Source organism: Lepidochelys olivacea, assembly GCF_965140295.1.
Source record: "Lepidochelys olivacea isolate rLepOli2 genome assembly, chromosome: 8".
In the NCBI taxonomy this organism is placed as follows: domain Eukaryota; kingdom Metazoa; phylum Chordata; order Testudines; family Cheloniidae; genus Lepidochelys; species Lepidochelys olivacea.
Genome location: NC_140418.1, coordinates 7,566,196 through 7,581,912, shown reverse-complemented (window position 1 = coordinate 7,581,912; position 15,717 = coordinate 7,566,196). Strand labels below are relative to the sequence as shown.

The 15,717-nt window shown below is 41.2% G+C and overlaps 1 protein-coding gene across 3 annotated transcripts in view; it reads right to left on the bottom strand.

Annotated features, from left to right (window-relative positions):
- RNF130 (ring finger protein 130) overlaps positions 1-15,717 on the bottom strand; it is an 88,280-nt gene that overhangs the window by 37,965 nt on the left and 34,598 nt on the right. For all 3 annotated transcript variants that reach the window (XM_084635889.1, XM_084635890.1, XM_084635888.1), the window contains exon 3: positions 7,648-7,898. In XM_084635889.1, the coding sequence (XP_084492015.1) occupies positions 7,648-7,898 (251 nt within the window). The remainder of the gene's footprint in view (positions 1-7,647; positions 7,899-15,717) is intronic.

The following is a 15,717-nucleotide window of genomic DNA, read 5'->3' as shown; positions in this document are numbered from 1 at the left end:
GGAAGCCCTATTTATATACAGGTAGATGGAAAGTCCATAGGCAGGGAAGAAGAACTTGAAGCCATCCTTCTCTTGAAACAAAGTCATTGCATTTTGGAGGACAGAAGCAAGGACAGAAGACATATTTGGCAACCATCACTAGATAACAAGAGGCCAGAGCTCTTGGTAGCTGAGAAAAATGGGTTCTTCAACCATGGAAGGGTTTGAAGTCTTTGGAAACTAAATATAGGTGAGAAACCTGCTTATGCAAAGATTTTTCACTAGGAAGACAGCATCTTGTACTTCTGTAGAAGGTCCTGACAGGGAAAGTCAGCTAGGGCTGGAAAGAAGAATGAATGGTGAGAGAAAACATCTTGAACAAAGCCTGTACCTTACTAGATGAAGTTTTAGACAAGCGTTTTCACTTTTATTTGCGCTCCCTTTCTAACCCTATTCCTTTTACTTGGCATCACAACCTATATTCTGTTATTAAATGTGTTTTATTTTTACTATAAACCAACTCAGTGCTGTGTTTTCTGGGTAGGGTGTATTTACTCCTGGTAAGTTAATAAGCTCTGATGTGTTTTTGTCTCTTTAAAGGAACAAGCAAAGATTTTTTCTCTGAACTGTCTAGGAGAGGGCTGGACACTGCAGAGCATACCATTTTGGGGAACTTCCAGAGTGTGTTGGAGTCACCTTGCTGGTTGTAACTAAGGTTGGTGGGAGCCAGAAAGGGGCTGTAGACAGGCTGTGGATCAGGGCTGTCTAGTACACAGACACTTCGGATGTGACCTGAAGGCTTGTCGGCTGGTGCCAGGTTGTGAGCTACAGCAGCAGGACATTTCAGGCACCCAGAGTTACAGGGCAGGCAGTGACAACCTCTCACTGATCTGGATTGGACCTTCAAACCATGTGACAATTACATATACATATGTACCTGCACTGAAAGTTATAATATAAGAGTTCATTTTCCTTTGGAAACGTTCATATTTAACTTGGGCACCTACAAAACTAACAGAGCAAGCTTGATCTTTAACAACATTTCACATTTAACTATCTTGTAACTCTAATAGCAGTTTGGAGATCATATTAAGTTTCAGGGGTTGTGTACTTTAGGGGTTTACACCAATGTGAAAATAAACAGCACAGATGTGTTGCACTAGTGGAACTTACCCCGGTTTGAAACCAGTGTAAATTGTACCATCTACACTTTTGATTTTCACCCATGTGCTTACACTGATGCAAAAATTCCTAATGTACACAAGCCCCCTGATGAACCAATATTCTTTATGTCTCAGTCTTGCTATTTGTACACCTTGGGTAGATGGAATTTTTGCTTTTAGACTCATGACTGATACTAGCTTAAGGAAAAAGACATCACTAACTGGCAAACTGAATAACCACAAAAGGTGTTTAATGATTTTGGACGAGTGGAAGTGCACAAGGTTAACTGTAAGGCACCTGTAACATACAGTTCGATGTATTTTTTTTATTTAAGAAACACAGCATCCGTTTTCAATGATTTCTGTAGAAAGGCTAGTGTGCTTCTACATACAATTGCTTAAAAACAGCAGAGTTCAGAAATTAGCTGTTCCTGCATTACTAAAAGCTCTAGCTTCTCCTTTACAATATATCTGAGCACTTCAAATTGAGCTCTTGCTGTTGCCACCTCCTTATTAAACTTTAATAAGATGAGCTTTTTAAACCACATAAAAATTTCATCAAGTTTGTCCTGACCTTTGAAAAAATCTAAAGAAAGTAAAAAAGGTCATAAGAGCACCTCCCCCACAGAGCCGCTGTTTTAAAGCATCTGCACTGGGAAGAAGCCTACAGCAATATATGGGATGCAGGGGGAACAATTTGTCACTCAAGGAACATCCATGGAGTACTAATTACCTTTAAATTTTTAACATCCAAAGGGATCATGATGAGTACCAGTTACAGTGTAGACACCTAAATATGAAGTATCCCAGGAAAACTTGCAGGTTCTCCATAGGTCCTACCACACCACAACCACTATTTCTGGGAACAATGGAGAAGTAAATCTTTAGTCAGACTTTGTCTACACTGGCAAGTGAAAGACAAAACTTTTGTCGTTCAGAGATATTAAAACACCCGAAAGACAAAAGTTTTGACGACAACAACAAATGCCGGTGTGAACAGCACTCTGTCGGCAGGAGAGCTCTCTTGCTGACAATACTAACCCCACTCGGTGGGTGTGGAAGATTTTTGTCAGCAGGAGAGCTCTTTCCTGATGACAAACAGTGGCTATGTTGTGCACGGCTTAGCAGCACGGCTGTAGTGACAGCCGTGTCGCTAAACGCTGCGCAGTGTAGACATAGTCTCACTTTTGAAGCTTTAAAAAGTTTTGCATTTGTTTTAGGCACTGTTCAAGTAGCATTTAGCAGAGCTGTTAGAGCTTCAAAAGGAGCCATAAGGAGTCCTTTTTTTAATGGAACATATCCAAAGGGGCATCACAGAGCAAGTCACCACAGATGGACTTAAATGACTCTTGAAAATGATTATTTAAGTAGTGAATATAGCCAATTTCAGAGTTTCAAAACAAACTGAGGACCTACAGAGAGAGCAAATTCTATCATCAGTGTGGAGAATAAGAGAATGTCAAGAAGAATGCATGCAGGATTTGTTGAGGCTTGTTAATCCTTCCCCATAAAAGAAATGGGACAGTATATGGGAACAGAAGCAGGAAGAGAATGAAGAAAAATTAGGCTATTAGGCTCCATGTCCATTTAACAAAGCTATCACTTTCAGAGTCCAATTAGTATCGGAGTAACTGTCATGAGTGACTAAGGAATTTCTTACAGTGGAGCCATATTTAGACAGACAACTATAGACAAAATATTGGTGAAAGAGAAATAGCACAATAAAGTTCAGAGACTGGCTAAGTTGGTTCATGGAGTTTTGAAATACCAAGAGTCAGAGGCGTTCTGCACAGTTAAGTGGCATGAAGTCTACATGAGAATCCTTCTCTGCATTGACATCAGCCAGGTTTGCAATATTTTCCTTGGTTCTTTAGAACCCTCGTCACCATAAGGAAGCCCTAATATAGCTTCAAGCACAATATAGGTTTGTCTACTACTCTGGGCTTTCCCAAAGGTCACACAAGAAATTACTGCAAATCACTTAGTCTCTGTGCCTTAGTCTCTGTGCCTCAGTTTCTTTAGCTAGAAAATGGGGATACTTATTTAACTCACAGGAACATTACAGGATTAATTCCTTAGTGTTTGGAGTGAATTTTGACAATCTATACAGAGTGCACTGTAGAAGTGTAGTGCATTATGAAGTTAATCAGTTCTCAGTCCACTAACTAGGATAGTAAATAAGGGCTATGTTTTCTTTAAAATAACTTTCAGGATCAGCTTTTTGGAACTATAGAAAATCACTGTCAGGTGCCAACTACAGGACCCAATGAAGTTAGTAAAAGATGAAGGCACTCAACTCCCCAGAGAACTGGACCTTTAATATGACTCATTTCTTGGTCTGAATGTTCTCGGGCAGCTTTCAGAATGTCAAATCAGACACTGAGCCTACATAATTACATCTCTTAATGACGTGGGCAGTAAATTCTGTTTTTAATTTACCAACTGCCATCATTCTGCAAGTCACTCTGTAATGGTTAATGTAGAGAATTCTGTCCAGCTGCATCTCTGGACTTTTAAGTCCAGTAGAACTGTGGTCACAAAACTTTTTCATAAGGAGGATAACGTCTTACAGTGTCTCATGAATTACCAACCATTCTATTTGCAATCTCATAACAGCTCTGTGGCATCACCAGCAATTGCTTACAGGGAAGAATAATGTTAGAAAAGCAATGCCATTTTGCTATTTTTTAAAAAAGCTATTTAGTAGTTGCAAATGAGGAGAGAGTGCTATGTGACTATCAGGCCTGCAATGACCCTACAATAGCTCAGGAGATGACCAGCAATCCTTAGAACCAAGGAACTTCTTGGGAACTCCTAGTACACACATGCTACATTTGACTGAAATAGACCACCACACTAACTTGATGAGATGCACTGAAATCAGATGAAATTAGCTAGTACTCTTGGGGAAGTATCAGGGCTTGATTTTCAATTGAACCTCAACTCATTTTCTGCTTAGGCATGTGTAACTGCAGGTGCACATCCTTGTACGTTAACACTCGCACACACTGGATGAGAAAATCCATCCTGTCTATACACAAGTCCTAGTGCACCCGAAGAGCTCAAGCATATATGGAGATTATCTGATGAAAATTAGGCCCTTAGTGTCTTAGATTAGATCACATTTCATCCAATTGCATGATGACGAATGTCATCCGCTGCTTGTGGCACTGTTCCAGAAGTGCTGGTCTACATAGGGGGCATCAGCAACTAGACAGAGTGTCATGAACAGCAATCGGACAGTTTTGAGTCTACCATGCCTAGGTACACCTCCTCCTCCTCCATCATAAGGTATGTCAAGTGCCTTTGGTGGGTCAGAAAACACTGCGGAAATGTCCGCCAGCATGTCACAGGAGCTCTGCCTGTTTCATGAGACAAGGGTGAAAGCTAAATCAAGGGAAGTTCTTCAAGAGGCACCTCCTCCATGTTGCTCGCTCTGATAGCTGGAAGCACACACAGCAAAGTGATTACTCAGCAGGATGTGTTGGTAGGCTGTTCAAACTTCCTGAAACATGCAACGTGGGCAGTAAAGTTTTCCACTATGCACCATGTCAAAGGGCTAGAGAGGCCACATTTCGGGAGAGTGCTTGGGAATCTGGCGTATGGTTTGACTCAGGTCTGCGTGCTGCTGTGTGGTTGCCAGAGCCCCAGGTTAGAAAATCCTGAACACAGGGTTAACAACCAGCATTAGACGCTCAAGTCCTGGGTTCTCTAACACAAGTCAGCGGATTCCAGTCCCAACAACCCTGAGCTTACAATGTGAAGTAGACATATGCAAAGGGAGATTGTGGAATCCCTATCATTGGGACCTTTTAGGAACAGGACAGACAAACACCTGTCCAGGATGGTCTAGGTATACTTGGTCCTGTCTTAATGCAGGGGACTGGACTTAATGATCTCTTGAGGTCCCTTCCAGTCTTATATTTCTTTCTATGATTCTGAGGTCTATTTAGAGCATGCCAAATACTTTTAATTCTCTTTTTGACTGTGATCACATTATTAGACCATTACTATTTCAAGAGGGTGATTCAAATGTAGGGCTGGATGTGAAATAGTGCTGGGGCCTTCTGAGTTAACCACATCCACTGTGTTCAAATTGGGAGGTCAAGAGAAACTGTCTTTCGCTGGCATGTAATATTTTTTGTTGGCCTGCTTACATGTTGACAGGACCCATGTGGGGGTCTGCCATATGATTTTGGCAGGGTCCAAGAGTGCCTCATTAATAGGGAGGGCTACTCTGTAGAAGAATATAAGATGTCCAATAGCTTGTGGTGTGACTCAGTCACCTCCTGTAGTGGCATCTGTAGTGCCTCTGCCACCTGCTAGGCCAGGTCCTGAAATACTTTAAAGTCATCTGCCATTGATGGTGGAGGGAGCATCACGGTCTCATCTGGTGATGACAATGAGAAATTAGCCTGAGGGGTAACTTCCTCCTTGGCTTCAGCCTCTCGTTCCTCCACCGTCAGTTCAGGGAGCTCAGATGCCCTCGATGCAGCAGCTGAAGGAGGATGTCTCCTCAGTTGTTGATAGGCCACACTAGCGCTATGGGAGGCATGTTTGTCTTTGAGCCTGTCAGGGATCACAGTAGGGCCATTGCGAGGGTGGGGAGGGACCAGGTGGTTGGTACCAAGGCTGTCCACACGAGGGAGGCTGTGGATCAGGTGGATGGTATGGTTGTGGTCCATGGTGGAATTGGGCACTATACGGAGGGTGAGAAGAGCAATGGGAAACCAAGTCCTCTTGCTCACTTTCTGACTCAGTGGATGAGAAGGGTAGTGCATGACATGAGGTTGTTGGTGAGTCAGGAGCTCTGGGTGAACTCGGTAGAGGGGCGCCGGTACTGACCAGAGGCGAATCCAGCACATCAGACACCAAGAGGTCCATCGCGTAGCAGAAGACTGGTGGTGCCGAAGGTGTCGATAACCAGTGGTGGTTGTTGGAACTGCGATGCCTGCACCAAAGGAGTCAGTCATATGGTCCTGGTAGTATGGTCCGTCCAGGCCTGGCGTGCCACAGGTGGTATGATGTTTATGTCCATTCTAGGTGGATTTTCTATGTTTGTCGCACCAGACAGTACTGATGGCTCCTTGCCTGTGCCCATTGTGTCCTTAGGCAGCCCCACGTGCTCTTTTGGGGCAGTACTGCGCAAGCCCTGGGTAGTGGATTTAGAAAGCTTTGGTGCAAGCAGTACAGACAATCGAGCTGGAGATAGTCTTTACCTCGATCAGGGGTCTTTGTGGGGACTCATGGTCCTTTTCTTAGAGGCCTTGTGCGAGTGGCTCATGGACATCTCTTTGGGTTCACCTCCCTTAGAAGTAGAGGGTTGTGGTGAGGTTTTTCGCCATCTGGGGTCCTGATGATTGAAGGGCTGCCTCTGTGAGTAGGAGTTTGAGTCTCAGTTCTCCATCCTTTCTGGACCTGGGCTTCAGTTGCTGGCACAAACCACACTTCTGTGGGATGTGCTCCTCTCCCAAGCAGCGGACACACTGAGAGTGTCCATCAGTCACTGGAATAGATTCCTTGCAACTGAGACACTTCTTGAAGCCTGGAGAGCTGGAAATACCCCGTCCAAGGGGGGGTCCGTAGACAGATGGTTGAGGAAAGAATGAAGTCTTTTTTGTTTTGGGCAACGGCCAAATAAAAGATAAATGGAGTAAAGAAAGAAAAGAAGCTTAAAAATAGCTAAAGATTAGCACTTCTAAAGAGATTAATGATCCACCAACGAATAGCTAAAGCTCCGTCTCTCACCAGGGGCAGCTGAAAAGGAAATGAGGAGGGTTTGCCTGCACAGTGCTGGTTTGCCTCATGGCAGCGCACAAGGAGGCAGCGCATGCGCAGGCTGAACAAACACTACCAACAAAGTTCTCCAATCAGCAGTGCAGGGTCTCAGATACAACTACAGTAGAACACCCATAGGGACACTACTTGAAGCAGCAGAAAATATTTTACTGCACTGCACATCAGTTTATAACACTGGGTCATTTTTGTTTAGAGTTCTAAAGGAAGGAATTTCTCACTTTAAATAACTCCATATTCATTAATGAGCAGATTCAAGAAACTAAAGAATAATCATAAGGAGATGCATTCTTTCTTTAGGATTTTCATTATATCCTATTACACACAGCTCAAGCAGTTCACTTTCAATTTCTCAGGCTAAGAGTGATGGATTTCTAAAAACCCAGGATTTACTTTCTCAGACTAATAATTTGAAAAAGTCAATCACACTTCAGTTTGTGGCCCAATAATAAAGAATGTGCAATGACAATCAACTAGAGTAACTTTAGTATTGAATAGTATTCCTTCCTGTTTTTTGTATGGCGATATGTTACTCATCATAGCAAGCATCTGCTAGATGAAATTTTCCTCCATTGGTATACACTCTTTCGGAATACAGGGTTCATTGTTAATAGCATAGTATAATTACTATGTATATGATCTGATAGTTAATTACAGCAATATATAAAAATAAAAACATCTAAATAGATAGAAACAAGGGGCATCTTACCTGGTTCCTGTCACGTGCATTTGTGTACCTGATCTTCTGGATGAAGTAAAATATTAACCATGCTGATGAAATTATCATCAAAACGATGAATGATATTGACACAAAGACTAGAGAGCCACGACTAAAATTCTTTGGAGGAACACGGGCACCAACTGCTATTGCCATCAGGACAGAGATGTTCTTTTCCAAGTAATTTAGGATCTCCTTTACCTTGGACTCTGTAATCATGACAGCAACAATGTCTCCAGTTCCTACAAAAAACCGATAAAAGAAAAAAATCCACTCACTTTACATCTAAAATTAACATGGCACATGCTGTTCACACCAAAGTTTTATTACACAGATGTCTGATGACTTATCTTAAAGGATGCATTTAGCCCTCCTCAACACCTTGTGGCTGTTTAGCATTCATGGCTTGTACTAAAGACAGATCTCTGAATTGTGATGTTAAGTTTCCACAGTGCTACCAGGTACTTGAATGCTACCGGATTTACAGATTGTCATGGGTATTGTTTTTTCAAACTGAGTGTGTACTGAACTAGTGTAAAAAGGTACATTTCTTATCCATGTATGATACCCCGCAAACTTCAGCCATGAGACCAGAGCAGATATTTATTCTCCTGGAATTTAAATACTATTCCACAGAAATCCCACTAGAAACTTACTTCTATAGGAAATAAAATGGCATTTATTAGGGTTTTTGTTTTGTTGCAGAACTTCACAGGTATCATCCATGTAAAGTGTAACGTGTTTTAAAAAATAATTACATCTCTTAGGAAGCCAAGTAATTAAGGGAGAAAAAGTAATTCTCAGTTCTCCCCCTCAGGGGGCACCACAGTGTCAAGTATGGCAGCAATCTGTTGGGGGCCTATAAAATATCTGAAGAGGGAGGGAAGCAGCATAGGTGTCCACAAAGTACATGCAATTAACTATCAAGTTGTAGCCCTATAAAATTTAAGTAACGCAGAGAATATGGCAAACTCCCCCTGCAGTGTCAATGAATCAGATGAAGTGACTGAAGTCGTCAAGCTCCCAGCTCAAATGAGCAACACAATTTCCAGGCAAAGAACTTGATCTAGATATGAAGCTGTTAAGGCTTTCCCATGAGGTAACAGATCTAGTAGGCTACTATAGTTACTACAGTGAAAATCACTGCAATCAGGAAGCAGGAGGTAAACAATTAGGCAATTCGCTACTGCCCATAAAAAGAGAGCATTGTCTCTTTTTAATCAGACTGAATATTTCTAGACCAGGAAAAGCCATGGAGTGAAGAAGAGAAAGACAACTCAAGAATACCAATAAGCAATTTTCTCATCATGTGTCTTATCTCTTTTCTATGTTACAGCATCAGGTAGGAAGCCTAGCAAATCAGCCATGACCTTTCAAACTTCATCATGTGTGGAACAGTTTGGTGATCTGCATAAAAGGGACCTTAGAAGAGGGGTGAGAATCTTTGGGAATGATGGATTATTCTTGGTGTGGTCCATCTGAAGGAAAAGCTAAGGAATAAAGAATTACCCTTCAGTGGTCTTGACTGTCTTAAGGTACCAAGTCCTTTTCTCTGTGTGCCCTTTGGAGATAGTTTTAGGATCACTCTGACTAGTCTAGGGAATCCAGTACTACGAGGCTTCTGTTGACAAGCTAAGGAATTAGTCCTGATAGACATTGCCTTAGGGTACCCATAGTTGAGTGGCAGCTGCTCTGGAAAGATGCAGGGTTCCCCTAAAATGGTCCGACTCCCTTGGTGACCCTAGGTAAGCCACTGCAAGAAGAAGGACAGAGAGCTATGGAAGAGGGACTCCAATAGTGAAGTAGCAAAAGTAAGTTTCTGGCCAGGTCACTCTGGAGTAAGGGAAAGCAAGGAATAAGTTGGGATGGAGAACGGGGGAAAAAGAACAAATGTCAAGATTCAGCAGAAAGCAGAGGATTAGATGCAGGGCCTGTCAGCTGTACAGTCAGAGCCGCTGGCTCAGATTAGACAGAGCCCCTATATGTGGTGGAAACAGCTAAAGAGCAGGAAACGGAGCTCCCGTAGAAAGAAAAGAGCCCAGCAGAAGAGGTGGTGGGGGTCAGAGTGAGTAAATTAGTAGGCTCAAAATTGGCTCCCCAACAAAAGTCTGGAAAGCTGTGTAAAGGATGTAAGAGGCGGGGGAGGGAGGAATGCTAGAGAGCCCAGAGGGACAGCATGAGGGAAGTACACTTATGTCAAGAGCCTCTACAAATTGAGAGAATATATGGCTCAGATGGAGAGACCTGTTTCTCCAAACTGCTTCTCTTCGCCCATATCTTTTTTGTCTCCCTTTCTTCTTGCTGTAGAAAAGCAGGGGAACAGTTTTTTACACTAGTATGAAGGAGGAAGGGCTTGCTTTAGATTAAAAAAGTGCAATCTTTTTACCTCCTGCTTTCTGGCTGGAAGAGAGAACATGTAACGTTTCTCTATAGAATGGTTTCAGAGTAGCAGCCGTCAGAGAACACATTTAACAACTCTCCTAAGCCCTGAACTCCCTACTATGAAAACCAGTAATTGAACAGGAAAGTGTAATGATGGATCATGCTTAGACTCACTATGTACAGCTCTCAAAGAAATCGTCTTAATGAGCTTCTCAATGTCATAAGCATAGTTAACAGAATGGTACCTGCCCCCAGTCTCAGTAGAGAAGAAAAGCCCTACCATGAGAATTGATGTACATGGTAATTACTTGAAAACAAATTCCGTAGCCCATCAAGAACAAACAAGAGGGGTTCCCCACAACAAACAAACAAAAAAAAAAAACCAAACCCCATAAGACCTAATTGCTTAACAGTTTAAAATATTATAAACGAGTAGGGTGGAAGGAGTAACCAAACCACCACATTTAAAAGACCACGTGTAAAATAGGCAAAATCCAGTGTTTCATTTGGAACAGAGTATTTTTAAAGAAAAGTAGACATAACTCATCTGAAGCTTTAAACAAATAAAAACCAACACAAGTTATAGAAAATTAATTTGAATAGTAGAGCACCAGAGATTCACAGAAGATCCACTGTAGATTGTTGCTGTACAGGCATTCCCTCAATTCTTGGGGAAGATTGAGTGTTTCAGTTTCACATGAAAATGTACAAACTATTTGCTGTGATATTTACTAGATGATAGGGATTGAAGAAATTAAGAGAGCAGAAAGCCCAAACCCTCTATTTCAGTATCTCCATTTCCAGTCAGCACCTTAACTCGTTAATTCTATGAACAGGGCATTAATTGGCTTCCTACCCTGTACAGGAATGGCCTAGTCCATACCTGCAGCTGAGATTAGTACAAGACAAGAGCCATCTGTCCCTTGGCTGAGAAATCCTTTGTTAACACATCAGTGCTGCATATACTAAGTATTTCTGATACCCTGAACAGTAAGGCTCATAGATGACACGTGATGATCAAGAGCAGACCATTTATTTATGCTCAGTGTTTCTGCTAGAACAGCAGGTCACATACTTTATTGATTCATATACCACCTTCTTAAAAAGAGTTGCTGTGAAGAGAGTTGATGGAACATTAAGCTCATGTACCACAATCTGGGAAACCCTGCCCGACAGCCCTGTCTTGCTATGTGTCCCAATTAGTTACATACTGCCATCCTGGAATCACTCTAGTGCATCAGAATATCAGCCAGCAACAGCCAAACTAGTGTTTCAATACAAAAGTTATTCATGGAGAAATTGGCAAAGCACAACTGCCTATGATCTCATTAGCTTAGCCCGCTTCTCTCTCAATCAACTGCAGAAGCCTTTACTCAGTCTTTGCCCTAAAGTGATGACAATCTGTCTTGGTCATGTGTTTGTACAATCCCTAGCACAAGGGGTCTGGTCCATTACTGGGGTTTCCTTGCCACTACCGCAATATAATTTACACCTAGAATGATTCAAAGGTAAACAGATAGAAACCACTACTACTGCTTCCGACTCTCCAAAAAAGAAAAGAAAACTAAGGAAGAAAGGAAAACAGGTTGTGTAATTATGAGTGAAAACTTTCTGTATGTTTTAATCAGTGGAAATTGTAAGATGGAAAGTTCTTTAGTATGCTAACACTAACAAAGCCGATTACCCATGGAGAAGGGGAGAAAAAGTCTATCCAATGCTTCACATCTTACACAGCTTCAAAAGAGTTGAAGAAAAACCTCTGAAATACTGAACATAAAATTTTGGAAGTATTTATAGAAATAAATGTATGTATTAACAGTGAAAAGAAAAGGAGTACTTGTGGCACCTTAGAGACTAACCAATGAAGTGAGCTGTAGCTCACGAAAGCTCATGCTCAAATAAATTGGTTAGTCTCTAAGGTGCCACAAGTACTCCTTTTCTTTTTGCGAATACAGACTAACACGGCTGTTACTCTGAAACCTATTAATAGTGAAGTCACATCCCAAAATGCTAATGAGAGCCAACATTTTAGTCAGCCAAGAACAAAGCTATTCTCCAGGAAAAAGACAACTGGATTTTCACTAAAACCAGCCACAGGTTGTGAACTAGGGACAGACACTAGATCTAGGATGCAATACTCACAGATGCCAACATTTAATTTAGACGATTCTTGTATTTCATATTAGTGTAGCTTTTCCTATATTAAATACAAGTCAGCTGGCCTGGCTGTAAATGTATGGGGTTAACGCTCTGCTGAATATCATTACACAATTTTTTATTATTATTTGATAGGGGGGAAACAAACCGAAAAGTGATAAAAGGAACTAAAGAAAGGGTAGAACCGAAAAGCAATGGAGCGACGAGGAAGGAGAAGTGATAAGGAAGAAGAAACTGATAGGGAAGAAATAGTGGAACTCAGACCAAGAATTTTTCCCCCTTACGAAATTGTGTGACATTAAGTTTTGTCTACTACCAAAATTTTATATTTTGTTAGCTCACTGGATTAATCACAGAGTGACAGTGTTCACTCCTAGTTAATGTAAACAAGATTAAGAAAACAGGAAGACAGCTATTTCAAAGAAGAATCCTCATTTTCTCTCATATATTCCACTGTCCCTTCAGCAGTCCACTTTTAATTTCTTCTAAGGCTACTGAAACTTCTTTTGAAACTTATTGGATTGGCCACTGCGGGAATCCGGCTACTATATTAGACAGACCATGGGTCAGATTTAATCCAGTATCGCAATTTCTATGTCCCTATCTTAGTACTAGCAATAACAGAGTCCTGACACCAACGGAGAGCTAGTAAAAGTCTACTGTCTGACAAATTCTCAGCTGACATCCTGGAGTGTCCACAAGCATCTGACTGAACAAGTTGGTGCCTGGTGACGACATGGCGAGAGGCAGATAAATGTTTTGTGAATATCTGACTCTTGCAAAACCCATAGAAGAAAAAGAAAAAGAGTAGGCTGACACCATTTAAGTTTGGTAACAATCCTTCCACGTCCTGCCTCACGTGGCTAAAGGTGGCTATAAGCGTACATGAAGTATACTATACTTTCACTTCATTCTGCCATTTTCGTGACACCAAGATCCCACAGCAACAGACTGTTCAGTCAATTCTGGTGAACTGTTTTCAAGGCAACACCTTTAGGGAAAACCATTTATTGTCCTCCTGGCTTCACTAACCTTTTTCTGAAAAGGTCCCATCATTGCAGCTCTACTGGTGGTAGCAACGGTTCAAGTAATAGTATGCACAAGGCATCAGACAGCTGCCAACATTTTAACCACCATATTTTTTACATCTGTGCCATGTTAGTAACAGTGGGAAGATTTTCTGCAGAAATGGCTAGTGTAGACATAGCCTTGGAAGGAGATGAGAACATTTTAAAGAGATTTACCACAAGAGCAGACTACCTATCTAGGGGTGGAAGATGCAAATATGGGTTAAGGCAACTGTTAGCTGTGTTTTTGTGGATACACATCCAGAAGAAATTTAAGTTCTAAAAGGGTTACAGGAAAAACCTGATCCTAAAACTGTTTGCCCAGAACAGCAATATCCCGTCAAAGCGGATACCCATACAGATACCTTTGTGTAGGTAGGATACCTGGGGTTCTAGTGAAGTTAACATCAATATCAGATGATCAGCTGGGGTCGTGGGAGTATGAAAGGGCTGAGATACCCGAGAAGATTACCACCACCACATACTTTGACACTAGTGTCTAGGTCTGACAGATGGTACCCATTTAGATTACCTTTTGTGCAATTTAAGAGTAGATATACTGTGCATACTATTTAAAAAAATATTTCTATTGCTAAATCTTGTTTAAATAGGGTTTTACTTCATGCAAAACATCCTGAAGGAGAAGGAAAAATCCTACATTTCCATAAGATAGTTGAAGAAACTTGTCAGCATCTACCACATTCAGTATTCTCAATCAAAAGAGTACAGACTAATGAGTTTTCCCCCATAAGATGTGTGTTCAGAGCTGCAGTTCTCAGAACATGTAGGAAATACTAATTAACCACAGGCATCTACATTTCATAGGCTCAGGAGATCATAAGCTAATATGTAATATTCAGTATGTCAAGTTATTACACAAAGGTTAGCTTCCGTAGGTAAGACAAAAGTCTCACCTACACTACAAACGGTCAAGAAATTACAGTAGCATTCCAGTTTCTAGTGTAAACAGGATCTTGACCATGTTCCATAACCAGGCTAAAACTTTGGAAATGTAAAGAACTTCCACAACAGTGACTTGCAATATGAAAGCTTCTCACCTACATACAGGGAGCTATTTGCTATTTCTAATAGCAGTTTAGAGCTATCTGACAACTAAAAATCAGCAATACTGATGCTAAAGCTTGAATTCTTGACTTGTCTACATAGGAGGACATGGATATACATAGAACAAGGATGTAACCAGGCTCACTGACTCAGCTTGTACTATTGCAAATAGAACCCTTCCTTAATACTGTTTGCAATAGTCAATTCTAGAGCCCTGCAAAAACAAGAGACACACTTAAAAGTAAGCACAATGTGCAATTAGAATTCAAAAGGAAACTGCAAACATTTTAGTTTACAAGAGCAAGAACAGACATTGGACAGTATTATGAAAATCTGCCTATAGACTTCACTATCCTGGTGTTTAAAGTTCACAATTGCACTGCTAATGTAAAAGTCAGCACTTCTTAAAGAAGAAAATAGGAACTGAATGAAGGGAGGGGATGAGATTAAGAGGAACACAAATCCAGAAAGTGTATACAGCTTTCCAAAGAGTGGCACTGGGAAATCACCTAAAGAAATTGTGTTACGTGCCAGTTTAACAAGGCTGTGACAAATTAAGGCATTTTCACATCCCCTGCAGATTTACTAGCCTTAAACAGGAATACCCTTCCCAACAGAACAGCTTGTGTGTCTGTGTTTTTTAAGCTTCAAGCTTTCAATACAACTTTCACTGGAGCATCAGGAAGATAAATTGATTGTGTGCTGTGCTAAGATGAGCACCACAAAAAAAAGAGTTATAAAATCCTCTTCAGACCTGAAATTATGAATTTTGTTAAAATGGTAGGGAAAGCTTCTCTTTTTCCAACTCTCTCTTGACTACTGCCTTATTCTTAGATTCAAATAGTTCAAACAGATGTGACCAATCATTTTGCTTGTACTGTGCAGCCTTCCTCTAGGTGTAGAGCCTGTTACCTTCTGGAAATATCATTTACACCTCATGCTCCTGCAGAAAATCTCGTCGTATCCTCAGGGGCTTTACGTGATGGAAATGTTATTCAAAAGATGACCTAACCTTTTCATCCTTTTAATTCTTTTCACCAAGGCAAAACAACTCTGGAGAAACAGGTATAAGGCAGCTGAAGACTGAAATGTGTCTACAGAAGTTTGACATAGCAGTTTCTCCCTCCCTCCCACAAGTAATGCTTCTTTCTATCTATGTGACCTCGCAAGGCTGGAATGGAAAGGACTTTACCGCAGCATGCATCTTACGTGACTGCTCTCTTTTTCTGAAACATACAGTCTGTTCATATCCGACTTTCAAGTGATGCATTCATTGCCTTTTTAGGTTGTCCTTTTTGAGAACCAGTTTAAGTCAGGCAGATCACTTTCACAGTGAATGGGGTCTCTCTGAGAAGAGCATAAGTTTTAAAAAGTTTGAAATAGATAGTTG